The 13317-nt window shown below is 42.6% G+C and overlaps 1 protein-coding gene across 5 annotated transcripts in view; it reads right to left on the bottom strand.

The window, feature by feature from the left end:
- Positions 1 to 1762: 1762 nt before the first annotated feature.
- raraa (retinoic acid receptor, alpha a) overlaps positions 1763 to 13317 on the bottom strand; it is a 219224-nt gene continuing 207669 nt past the window's right edge. For 3 of the 5 annotated variants that reach the window (XM_041878242.2, XM_041878252.2, XM_041878235.2), the window contains 6 exons: positions 13195 to 13311; positions 10348 to 10508; positions 8301 to 8477; positions 7670 to 7874; positions 6214 to 6372; positions 1763 to 4128 (listed from right to left, as the gene is read on the bottom strand). In XM_041878242.2, the coding sequence (XP_041734176.1) occupies positions 3926 to 4128; positions 6214 to 6372; positions 7670 to 7874; positions 8301 to 8477; positions 10348 to 10508; positions 13195 to 13311 (1022 nt within the window). In that variant the 3' untranslated portion in view covers positions 1763 to 3925. The remainder of the gene's footprint in view (positions 4129 to 6213; positions 6373 to 7669; positions 7875 to 8300; positions 8478 to 10347; positions 10509 to 13194; positions 13312 to 13317) is intronic. The other 2 variants (XM_041878267.2, XM_041878260.2) reach the window with 1 other exon arrangement.

Raw genomic sequence — 13317 nt, 5'->3', positions numbered from 1 at the left:
GTAAGTCGCAGAAAATTGAGGTTGTAGTTGCAGCTGCAGAGAGGTATTTGGGTGTGCGAGACTTGACACCAGAAGAGTTACAGGGTGTGTTAAGTGGTGGTGTCCCATCCTTTCAGGCTGGTGGCCTGAAGTAGGACTAAATAGATTTAAATAATTTAAATAAGAGTAGGGTGGTGTTTTATTTATTTATAAAAAATAAAAAAAAGTGAATTGTAGTGTAAACCTCATCGAAGAAGAAGTGTAGGCTTACCCTGGCGTGAAGTTTTTGATAACTGTGTAAATCTCTCTAGGACAAGGTGACTTTTATCAATATATTGGTCTGTATTTACCACCCTAAAATGAAATGCTAATTAGCTGCAAATGTGGCTATCTAAAGAACTACAAATGCCATGATGATCTGGACGAGACTGCCGAATCGAGGCAAAGGTAAGACTCTCTGGATTAACTATCTAATGTTAGTTAAATGTAGTAATTAATAAATTGGCTACATTTCTTTAAAATCGACAATTCTGTGAACTGTCTTGTGCAAGTTTTAAATGGACACAATACCTGTTAGCAAAGGTGTCAGCTAGAGATGACATGATGGAACTTGCAGGGATTTGTAGTTTTGCATGATGTCTACTTTGACGCTAATTAGCATTTTGGAATCTGAGAATAAACAGAGCTGAATATATTGATAAAAGTCACCTTGTCCGAAAGAGATTGACAAAACATCACACCAGGGTAAGCCTACACGAAACACTGCCCTTATTTTAAGTGTTTCTAAAATCCCCTATTGGGAAAAATAAATGGTGGAAAAACTATTGGAACCATTTCCCTGTTTGACCGCTAGGTTTTATTAAAATATAATATAAACCAAACCATGCATAAAAACATAACCAGTATTATTATAGTGTATAAATCCTTGTGAACCAGGAGTGTGGAGGGGAAAGGCTGATAAAAGTTCAAAAGGCTGATAATACAAAATAAGTAAGAGACCTTTACACTGTTCCTAAAAAATGAGGAACACTATCTGCTACCAATCAAATGATAAAGCCATTTGAGTAACTGCATCAAACATTTTTCTAGACAAATTTGAAAAGCTGTAATTATCACATGCAGTTACTAGAACTAGTACAATCACAAGCAGAGACGTAGTATGCTCTGTGTTAGTTTACTGTCTGTGACGAGAGTGATATTGAACTTTCTATGGCAGATGACAAATAACTGCTCTCAATGGCCTGCTTGCTACCAGTAGAACTCAGTATCCTTCATTGGTGTTTGAGGGCCTAACGTTTGTATGGTTGTCCTTGTATTGTACTGCAGTCTGCAACGGCACATATACCATACCATGGAACCCATTTATTCTTGCGTACTTACATTATGATTGTCAATAAATGGTAGCCATTGCTGCTATCACTGTATTTCTTCTATCAGAAGAGGCCTACTCATCTATCAGACATTTCTTTACACGCCAAGTAATGCTTCTCAAAGTACAAGGCTCAGGTGCAGAAGACTCCTCTAGATGGCAGTATAATAATAATATAACAATAATATGCTATTTAGCAGACGCTTTTATCCAAAGCGACTTAGTCATGCGTGCATACATTTTTAGGTATGGGTGGTCCCGGGGATCGAACCCACTACCCTGGCGTTACAAGCGCCATGCTCTACCAATTGAGCTAAGACTATAAAAAAAAGTATTTTGGTACACATCTTGATGTATTAACGCAAATGTATGTGTAATCAAACACTGATACAGGCACACACAAAAAATCACTGCAATTATTCAATTTGTTTTTATTTTTTATTTTAAGTCGCCTGATAAATCTAGAAAAAATGGCTACATATTCTATACTTCTCAAATCGAGGGGTGTGTGTTGCTATTCCAGATTTGCTGGGGAGAGAGGCTTGTGCGCTGTTGTGGACAGGTATAGTCCTAATTGAGGAAAAAAGCAGCTTTGACCATACAAATAAAGAAAAAAAAAAATTCACACATTTATGATTCCAACAGAATCCATATTGACATCCTCTTCAAAGCTCTCGTTGTTCGGACCAGTCTCTCTGCAAAGTACTGGCCTAGCAGAGATGAGTGATTGTAGAGTTGTAGAATTCAAAGGCTCAGTAGCATGCGCATGTGTGTCCATGTGTGTGTGATAGGCGGTGGGGTGCAGCACAGTGGAAACTCTTACAAAGAACAAGCAAAGCATACAGAATGATTCCTTCCTGAGACATCGGTGTGTGTTTGTGTACAGTGATGAATGTTTGAGCGAGCTGCGTGTGAGAATCAAAAACTAGCCTCAGTGGTGATGTTGGGGCTTCTATGAAGAATCACAGGTGGTATTGTTCTGAGGCAAAGGTCAAAGGTCCCGTTTCCCAAAACGGGGTCATATTCATTAGTGCACACTGTAGTAAAACGTTTTACAAGCGGGGTAGACTCTCCCTCTGTCAATCACTTATTTTGACTTTTTAATGCCTAATGAATATGACCCAGGTTGTTGGTGTAGTTGTGAGAGCATAGTCAACAAGGCCAACTTTCTTCACCATCAAGAGGGAACACTAGATCACTGAAGTTCCCCTCGCCCACATATCATTGTTGAGATTCTTATAGGAATCACTTGTCTTGAAAATACAGTGTACTGTACTCCATCCTTCACACTGTAATCCATTTGGGAACCTATGCTGTGTCTCGTCTCTGTGCCTTGCTGGACGAACCCAGCACCTGGCTCTCAACCCTCCAACTCCACATCTTTCTTTAGCTACCAATCACCAAAAAGCCCCAATATGAGTGCTTTGGTTTTCTTTTTTTGTATTCATGGAAATCTTTTGTAATTTAAGGGGTGAGAGAACTAAATTTGTGGCTGCTGTTTTTAAGAACCATAGTGATTTCTATGGACCTGTCCCACATTTAAGGGGACAAACTAACAGATGTGTTTCCTTCAGGAAAATGTGCTTAAAATATTTTTTCTTGAAACAGAAACCTATGAACAAAACACATAAAAGATAATCATTTTTTTGTTGTTGTTTTTTTAAAGAAATGAATACAGCTTATATACATGAACTCAAAGGCTACTTAAAATACACCTTAACTTCATTCATTTGATTTCTTGAAGGACCTGTGACCATATCATACATCCAAGCTCATACAATCATTTTTTCCCATTCTCTTTGCAGCAGAAAATAAAAAGGAGAGAAAAAGCAAACCCAACCTGGAATAGTTTGTGATATTTATCGCAACTCTTTTCTGTGCACATTTGTGTGTGTCTGTCTTTAAATTGAAAAAGTAATTTCAACTTCTTTACTTTTGTTAATTAAAACATCAGTATGTGATAAAACAATGGAACAATTCTCTTTTGATACCCTCATGGGTATAAAACAATTAAAACACACAAAAAAGTAGTTTTCCTTCTCAACCTATTATTCCATCAAGAAGAAGTCAAATCACAATAGTTCCTTACTTTTCTATATATATTTATATATATTTTGTACGAAATCTGTTTTTCAAAGATGGAAAAGGAGAACGACCCAGTCTTTTTATGTGTGGTCTTCTTTGACAAGTCCATGCCTGCAGTCCGCCTCGGAGAAACGAGAAGTGTCTGGTGTTAGTTTTGTCCGCTTCTCCTGTCCGTTTGTCTGTCCGTCTCCCCCTTTCCCGCCAGCCCCTCTGAGTGATCCTTTCAGTTCCTTCCCTCAGTCTTTCAGGTGGAGACAGAGAGAGAGAAGGGTGAGGTGAGGGACGGAGGAGATATCAGCAGTGTTCCAGAAAACTGAGAAATCCCGCCGCCGCCCTTCCGCCATTTTCTAGACAGTGTCTTTGAGGGGGTGGAGCAGGAGAGGGTGTGTCGCACATGGGGAGGAACACTCAAGAACACGCCAGTCTCTGTGTCCATCCAGGACCCCCCAACCACAGGGAGAGAGAGGGGGATGAGAGAAAGAGGGCGGCTTGCTACGGTGACTGCGTGGTGGGGCTGGGGCTGCTTTGGGCGGAACTTGGGGACAGGCTGGGGCTGCAGCTGCCTGGGGGGGCCCCACTGGTCCGGGAGCCTGTGGCCCCGCTCTCCAGACCCTCAGAGTTCTCCAGCATCTCCTGGATGAGAGGGGGCATGGAGCCCGGGATCTCCATCTTCAGGGTGATGACACGCTCGGCTCCTGAGGAGGGGAGGACCAAGATATGGTGTTAGACTGTCCTCAGTTGTGGACATTCAACCCCTTTATATGAATGAGTCACATTTGACTTGGACCTACATTACAATTGCAGTTGACAGAATAGAAAATGTAGACCTTTACAATTGAGTTTAAACCTTTATGGATGTTGCAAGGTAAGTACCTTAAAGGTGCACTATGCAGAAATTGCTCCGCCATTTCCTGGTTACTAAAATTAGAATAGTTTGCCTAATTTCAGTTTGTGACAAAACAAGCAAGATAATCATTGTACCATCTAAACCATTGTGAAATATATTTTCCATTACCACAAATATTGTATTTTCAGCTGTTTGAAGCTGGTTTACAAAACCAAAAGTAAAAGACGCAAAAACGAAACTTAAGAACGGGAAGCATATAAATAGCGCATATAGAACAGATCTATGCTTCTTAGACTTCTTTCAATAAGAATGACAAATCTATAAATCCCATTTCTATGTTAATTTGGTCGGGGTCGCCCAAAAAGCTTAATATTGCAGCTTTAACTACTATATATAGTAGACAATTATAATATAAGGCTTATTGAAACAGTACTGTATATGGCTAATCCACAGCTGTGTGTATTTTATTTGTGTATTTTGTAAAGCTTTTAAACAGTGGAGTCACCATTGAGACCAGGGTCTCATTCTCAAGGGCGCCCTGTGAACATGAACACATAATTCAATACAACATAAAGCAAAATAGCAACATCAATACAATAAATACAACAAGATTAATCACAACAAACAACTATCACCTTATCTTCCTCAAAATTGATCTAAACTGTCCAATTGAGACCAGCGAGTCCAGCTTCAATGTGGCTATCCACGAGCTGGGGATAAAAGCATTTTCCCCCAGCTCAGTGGAGATCCGCGGTACCACCAGAACCAGCCAGTCCAGAGAGCGGGTCTGAATTTTCTGGATCTCCAATTAATACTTGAGCTGAGTAAGGGGGGGAGTCTCTGAAGAACCACTTTACATTTTACATTTTAGTCATTTAGCAGACGCTCTTATCCAGAGCGATTTACAGTTAGTGAGTGCATACATAATTTTTTTATTTTTCATACTGGCCCCCCCGTGGGAATCGAACCCACAACCCTGGCGTCGCAAACGCCATGCTCTATCAACTGAGCTACATCCCTGCCGGCCATTCCCTCCCCTACCCTGGACGACGCTGGGCCAATTGTGCGCCGCCCATGAGTCTCCTGGTCACGGCCGGCTGCGAAAGAGCCTGGATTAAATCCTTTATATACAGAAAGTAGCCAATGCTGGGCCCTTCTGGTAGTCAGAGGCTCCCAGCCAACAGAACTATACAAAATGCAGTGATGTGAACGAAAATTGTCCCCAGTGATAAAACGCAGTGCTGAGTGATATACTGAGTCTAAAGGTTTTAAAAAACAGAGGCATGCATGTAGATTATATCACCATAATCAAGTAATTGGAGAAGCGTTGATTGAACAATCTTCCTTCTACTTTTCAAAGTGAAGCAGGATTTAATTCTATAAAAGAAACCAATCTTAATTCTCAGCTTTTTGGTCAGTTTTTCCATGTTTGTTTTAAGAGTTTATCAACAATCCAAATACCCAAGTACTTATAATGGGGAACATGCAAATATGCAAAGACCAAGATAACAACATCAATTTGGTTTTATTAGCATTTAGCACTAGTTTCAAGATCAGTAAGTGATTTTTGAATTGAGTCAAACCATGTTGAAGGTCATGAATGGCCTGCTGTACTGAGGGGGCACAGGACAAAATAACAGTAATAACTGTACCATCCACGTAGAGATGAATGTTACAGGTTTTAACAGATACACCAATATTATTGATATAAACAGTGACGAGAACAGGGCCCAAAATCAACCCCTGCGGCACACCTTTCGTAATATTGAGGAAACTACATTTGATACTGGTAGTAAGCACACATTGTGTCCTGTCCGTTACCGACAGTTATTGAACCAATTGCAAGATGCCTGATTTAGCCCTATTTCAGACAACCTTTGAACAAGTAAGAAATGGTCAATGGTGTAGATGGATGTCTCTGACTGCCTCTCACCTTTGGCGCTGATGCTCCTCAGGTCGGTGATCTTCATCAGCATCTTGGGAAACATGTGTGGTTTGTGAGGCCTCCTCTTCCTCACGTAGATCTTCAGAGCCTCCAGTAGGGGCTCCTGTAGTACGTCCACCTTGTCTGCCTGCTCCAGGTCCTGCCGATCTACACATAGCCACAAACACAATACAGGGGTGTGTTCAGTGAGGTGAAATGTAATAAATAGAACTCACGCTAAAACTGTATTCTACATGGCAAGCCATCATATTTGCACTATATTACTACATTAGCTACATTATCTGAATGTTCTTTAACGCTGCAGTGAGTGTGCACCCTCCTGAACTTTCTCCAGGTAGGTCAATGAGAATTTCTAAGTACAGATTGTTATATGTTTACTATTAACCACTAGATGGTGCACTAGTCTACGTTTCTATCCTGAACAAAAACATAAACGCAACATTTTCAAAGATTTTACTGAGTTATAGTTCATATGAGGAAATCAGTCAATTGAAAAATTAATTTGCCCTCATCTATCGATTTCACATGATTGGGAATACCGATATGCATCTGTTGGTCACATATACCTTTAAAAAATGGGCCTCAGGATCTTGTCACGGTATTTCTGTTAATTCAAATTGCCATAGATAAAATACAATTGTGCTTATTGTCCGTAGTTTATGCCTGCCCATACCATAATCCCACCGGCACCATAGGGCACACCTCTGTTCGCAACGTTGACATCAGCACACCGCTCGCCCACACAATGCCATAACGTGGTCTGCGGTTGTGAGGCCAGTTGGACGTACTGCCAAATTCTCTAAAACAACATTGGAGGCGGCTTATGGTAGAGAAATGAACATTCAATTCTCTGGCAACAGCTATGGTAGACATTCCTGCAGTCAGCATGCCAATTGCACGCTCCCTCAAAACTTGAGACATCTGTGGCATTTTGTTGTGTGACAAAACTGCACATTTTAGAGTGGCCTTTTATTGTCCCCAGCACAAGTGTGTAATGATCATGCTGTTTAATCAGCTTCTTGATATGCCACACCTATCAGGTGGATTGATTATCTTGGCAAAGGAGAAATGCTCACTAACAGGTATATAAACAAATGTGTGCACAAAATGTTAGATAAATAAGCTTTTTGTGTGTATGGAAAATTTCGGGGACCTTTTATTTCAGCTCATGAAACATGGGACCAACCGTTTACATGTTGCGTTTATATTTTTGTTCAGTATAATTTTGAGCCTGTCCAATATGTGAATGCTGGAATACGGTACAGTGACAATTGCCTATAATGAGAAGTGATTTGACCAACCCTATTTGTTTTAGACAGCGACACCTTCACAGCCACATGAAGATGAGGCAGATTAACCCCTACCCTACTTGGGCACAATGTCATTATCAGCTTCAATCACTGAGTGTGTATGGGTGTGTGTTAAATCCAAACAGCCGCAGTACCTCCACACAGCAGACAGATGGCGCTGAGCAGCCCCGTTTCAGCGTCGTCCATCTCCAGGGGGAGGAGCTGGTTGGCGAAGGCGAACACCAGGTCGGTGAGTGGTCCGAAGCCGGCATTGTGCATCTGGGTCCGGTTTAGCGTCAGGCCGTCCGAGAACGTCATGGTGTCCTGCTCCGGCGTGTAGCGCGTGCAGATCCGCAGAATCTGAGGGAGCAGAGTGCAGGATTGGTTGAGCATGCCAAAAATAAAATGCATAGGCCAATCATGCAATAGCACGGGGTATGAATCGATAAGTAGCTGTAGTAACTTCAACAATTCTATGAACAGATCTTATTTAATAACAGTGGTCACCACTCACTAATCCTGGGCCTGAAAAAACGAGATGTGTACAGGTTTTTACACCACCCCAGCACTCATACATCCGTTTCAACTAATCAAGTTCCTACTGACAAGGTGATTCGTTGGTGATATGGTGTTTTAGTGCTGGAACAAACACCTGTACTCCCTCTCAGATGGACCAGGACCAAGGTTGGTGAGCGACCAACTCTGATCATGAAGAGCGATCCGAGAGGGTGTGTAGGCATTTGTTCCAGACCACCATTAGTAGAGCTAACCAAAAGCGATCCTTACCAGTATGTCCAGACAGGCGGCCTTGAGCAGGGTGATCTGGTCAGCGATGGTGAGCGTGGTGAAGCCGGGCAGCTGCTTGGCAAACTCCACCGTCTTGATGATACACTTGGTGGACAGCTCACTGAATTTGTCCCACAGGTTCACGTCCAAAGCCACACGCCGCTCCGAGCTGTTACTCTGTGAACGAGAGAGAGACAACAAGTCTTTATTGGATGAAGATGGTGTTACATTCAAGCAGGGGCACAACTTTCACTGGGGGGGTCATGACCACCTCACATTCTGAAATTGCATTTCTGTCTGAATTGAGTCAAGTACCCCCCCAGTGCTGAGCTAGTCGTGTAACTGACATGTAACGTTAGCACATTTTTCATCCCCTCTTGACTGAGGTGAATGAATTAGCTAGCTAGTAGCTACCACAGCCAGTTTAGCTCTAGTCTAGCCTGTAGCTATCGGTATCAGATAGTAATAATAGCCACCTCATATCGCTATCTAACAGCTGTTGTTTATATGGAAATGTTTTGTAGCATTTTTGTCCCGTTTCAACAGAAGTAAATTAACTTAGCTTGCTTTCGCCAGTTGATGTACAAAGAGAGTGAGAGAGCTGGCCAAAAGTAGGTATTATTTTGCCTCATTCACACTAGACCTGAATCGAGAGATGAAACCAGCGGCCAAACGATTGAAGACCGATAATTTACTTTATTTTGTGCAATGTGAGTTTTTATTAAAGTCAGTATAGCAATGTAATCTTATTGATTTGTCAATTTCCCTAGCTAATTCCCTACTTTTCACACTGACACAGTAATAAACAGCTCTACAGGCTTCACGGTCATGGTGCATCGTCAGTACACAACACTATGATCATCATTTCATAGCAGGATCAGATGGTGATAGGTGTCCCAGCAGGGTCAGACAGCCAGGGAAGACCAGTCTACGGAGCTCAGGTGAATTTTGCAGTATATTAACAATATCAGTGAATGATACAAAGTTCCATCTTTAATTGATAGGTAGACTTACAGTAGCTCAAGCTTAAAGCTACAGTCTGGGATCTGGGAATAATGTTCATTTCAATTATTGAACCATTATATTATCCAATAATAGAATAAAATGTATAAATAAATGTACACCAAGGTCATTATTTGTCATGCCTCAGCAGGGTCAGGCAGCCAGGGAAGACCAGTTTGTGATGGAGCTGAGGTGAATTTTTGCAGACACAACACTTTATTCTCTCTGTGCAGCAAACACTGGACAAGCCAGATGCTTCAAAAGATTGAAACTATACTGAACAGAAATATAAATGCAATATGTAAAGTGTTGGTCCCATGTTTCATGAGCTGAAATAAAATATGTATATGTGTAGGTGTGCGTTTATTTTAAAATGTTTGTAAAACTTTATTTCCAAACCTTTCTCTTGGGAATAAAAAATAAAGAAAGTAAAAAATTGTGTTGGAAGAGAGTTGAGTTATTGACTAGACTGGTTGGGGTTGGCTGGGCGGTCTGGCTGAAATTTGACATTCAAAAGTCTATGTACTTAATTATTTTAAAAGATTTGTTCATTTGTTAAGCTATTGGTTAAAGGTGCAATAATATTGATAATTGAATTAGCTTTGATCTAGTTCAGTCTGATCACTTAAACATATTTTAAAATGATCTCTTACCTAGCTTGATGACTGGGGAAATTTTTATTTAGTTTTTGTTGTTATAAATAGAGACGGCTAGAAGGGCCATGGGTCATATTGGATTGTGTAGAAATGCAGGAAATGAGCTTTAAATGCCCCCCACTTCTAAAACCAAAGTTGCGCCCCTGCATTCAAGGCTCCACACAGACAACATGAATGACACAATAAATCAAATGAATGTACTCTGGTTATGAGAATCACAGGTAGCAGCATCAACATGGTTCTGAAGCTATACTTAAACAACACTTTGAAGAATCATTCAGTTAAAATACCAACCACAACAGATGAGCGAATGCACTGTCCTGGTTTGTCTGTAAGATTTTACATACAGAAACACACACACCTCTGTCTCTAAGTATTGTGGTGCTCACCGTAGTGTATTTGCCCAGCTGGCAGAGCGAAGGGAAGGTCTCCTTATGCGCCTTGCTGACCCTGTTGATCATCTGCTCCGTCTCAGTGCTCAGCACGTAGCTCTCAGTACACTCTGGCTTCTTTTCATCCTTCTTCTTCTTGTTCCGGTCGTTCCTCACCGCTGACGGGAGAGAGAAGGAAGAGAAGCAGGGTTTAGGAACAGGGCGGCCATTTAGCAGTGGAATGTCTAAAAGGTGTGTTAAAAAGAAGGGGGCTTCTGAGGTAAATTGAGTTTGTCTCGGTTTCAGTTGGTTGGTTTACAAACAGTCTAGGAAGGATACTGCATTTCCCGCCTAAACTAGAAAGCAATTGTGATATCAAAGACAGGAATAAAACTGAAATCAAATGGCAAGACCATCAGTGAAATGAAACTGCGGGTAAAGCACCCAGGATTTCACTTGTGTTGGGGGAAGAATCGTGGAACAGTATTTTAATTGTGGCGGTATCTAGACCGAAACTAAGATGGAGATTGAGATATAAAGTTGAGGTAGCAAAAGGACAGGAGGTGGTGTAGGTAGGCTAGCTAGCAGGACAGATACCCGATAGAAGAGGATGATTAAGTGAAGGTAGGAGAACAACAGGCTCCGAGGGCCTCTGTAGCTAAGAAGCAACCAGAACACATTCCAGCTCTGATCCCATCCGGGAAGATAAACGACCATGAGAGGTCGGCCCAGGGGGGACAGAGATATTACTGAGGAAATAATCCAAAAGGAAAGCCTGAGAAATGCCATTCCCTGCGGCGCGTCGACCGCTGCTGCGAAAGTAGGTACACTCACTCCCGAAATGACAAATACACCAGCCGCTGCTGTGTTTAGCATTGGAAAGCCATTAGGGTATATCCAGCTCTCTCCCTCCTCCCTACTACCCCTCCCCCCTCCCCTCACCCACCCTGGGGTGTATAGGTCTGACGAGGGAGGGCAGGTTAGGTGATAAATTGCGTTGGCGGATAAGGTCGTTCATAATGCTGACACATTGCTACTGCTTTCATTAGAGGCCCTGGCTAATCTAATAACATAATATGACAAATATCCAGGCGGTAATGGTTTAAAGGGCTCGACTGAGCCCCCGCTCCTACTAGCTACATAACCCCCTCTAGCATTCGCTCTCTTTCTTTCTCTCTTTCTTTCTTTATCACTGTTGCGCATTCCTCTCTTCTCCCTCTCTTTAATCCTCAATAGCTAGCTTATTTCCCTCTGTCCCCCTCTCTCGCTCCAAGCTTCACTTGTTCTCTGATAGGACTTCCCTGTGTTTTTTTCTTCCTCTTCTCCCACTTTCCCCAGTCCCCAGCTCGAGTCCCAGTTAGTGGGGTTGTTCTGTGCAGACACAGTAGTCCCAGACCTCGACCCAGAGGTTACCCTTAGGCACAGATCCTGGATCAGCTTCCCCTGTCCAAATCCTAACCATTATAAGGGTACACAGAACTGACCACAGACAGGCCTCCCTCCCTGGGATAACTTACAGAGAGACAAGGGGGATCCAGGTCTGATGCTCACACACTACACAACAGCAGATCTTGCTTTGCTAAGTAAGCACACCATCACATCACTAAGACCCAAGGGACTGCAGATGAAAATGTGACTTTTGTCAAAATTTGGCACAATTACAGAGATGTTCATTCATATGCATCACTAACAAATAAAAAGCAATCAAGTAAAGCACTTCCTTACATCTATACAACTATGCATTGCCAACAGCTATTTGTCCTTACCACAAAGTCCATCCACCTTTAAAGGAGTTGACAGGTGAGGAGAGTTGCGAATGATGTGTGTTTGTGCATGCGTGTGTGTGTGTGTGTGTGTGTGTGTGTGTGTGTATATATATGTGTGTCTCAGGCCCTCCCCCGCTCTCTGTGGCTGTCAAAGCGACTCAGCACCCCCGCTGGAGACGTTAAATGAATTCCCTAAATAAAAGTGGAGCATCCTTAATGCAGAGACATTACCCATGCTGACAAATTGACACTGCAATCAAAAGCTGCACAACACAATTTAATGCAGTCATTAAATAACTATTAGCCGGGACTCGCGATCATTCACAGAGAAATGCTGTGTGCAATAACTGGAGGGCGATCCATAACTGGGCTAGCGAGGGGGAGAAGTAATTCAGCCGACCGCATTCTTTTGTGTGTGTGTGTGTGTGTGTGTGTGTGTAAATCGTGGAATGTGTCTACATGAATGCTTTGTTTGAATATGAATGTGTTTGAGCTATGAGGGATTCTTTCTAGCATTCTAAAAATGGTATGACCGTGTGGAATTGTGTTTCCTACTGATATGAACCACATACTAGCAGTATCTTCATTGTAGCGTACAGTATTGTATTGTGTAGGGTATGCTAGAAGCAATACACACACTTCCATCAATCAATCACTTGTACTCATAGTGGATTTCATAATATAAAAGGTTTGACAATGTGTCTGCGTGTGTGTGTATGAATGTGTGGGTGCGTGCACGTGTGTGTGTGTGTATGAGAAAGAGAGAGGGGGCCAGCTGACAGAGAGGGATAATTTGAAGGAGGAAAATTAAAGCCATGACAGGTCGTCCATCACTCAGATTAAATTCAATGGAAAGATAAAAATGTCAATGTTCCCCTGCTTCTCCTGCCTGCCTCTCTCTCGCTGCTCTGTTGCGGCCGGACAATGATGAAACTTATTCTCCCTCTATCCTCTCCTACCCTCCTCCTCCTCCTCCTTTCATAGATGCTGGAGATGCTAGGGCACTGCACAGGAGATGAAAACAGGTGATGAGGGATGGATGGAGGGAAAGCGGGGACGGAGGAAGGGGGGTTGGGGAAGGAGGGGGGTGGCTGCTTACCCGGGGGAGCTGCCCTGTCTGCCCCTGGCGCCCCAGTCTGTCCCCTCCCGGTCTCCAAGGGTGGGGGCGGCGGCTGGGGGCCCAACGCCATCCCGCCTTTGGAGCTGGACCGAGGAGCTGAGG

This window comes from Coregonus clupeaformis, chromosome 1 (genome assembly GCF_020615455.1).
Source record: "Coregonus clupeaformis isolate EN_2021a chromosome 1, ASM2061545v1, whole genome shotgun sequence".
NCBI lineage: Eukaryota > Metazoa > Chordata > Actinopteri > Salmoniformes > Salmonidae > Coregonus > Coregonus clupeaformis.
The sequence above is the reverse complement of the archived record's forward strand: the minus strand, read 5'-3'. Positions and strand labels throughout refer to the sequence as shown.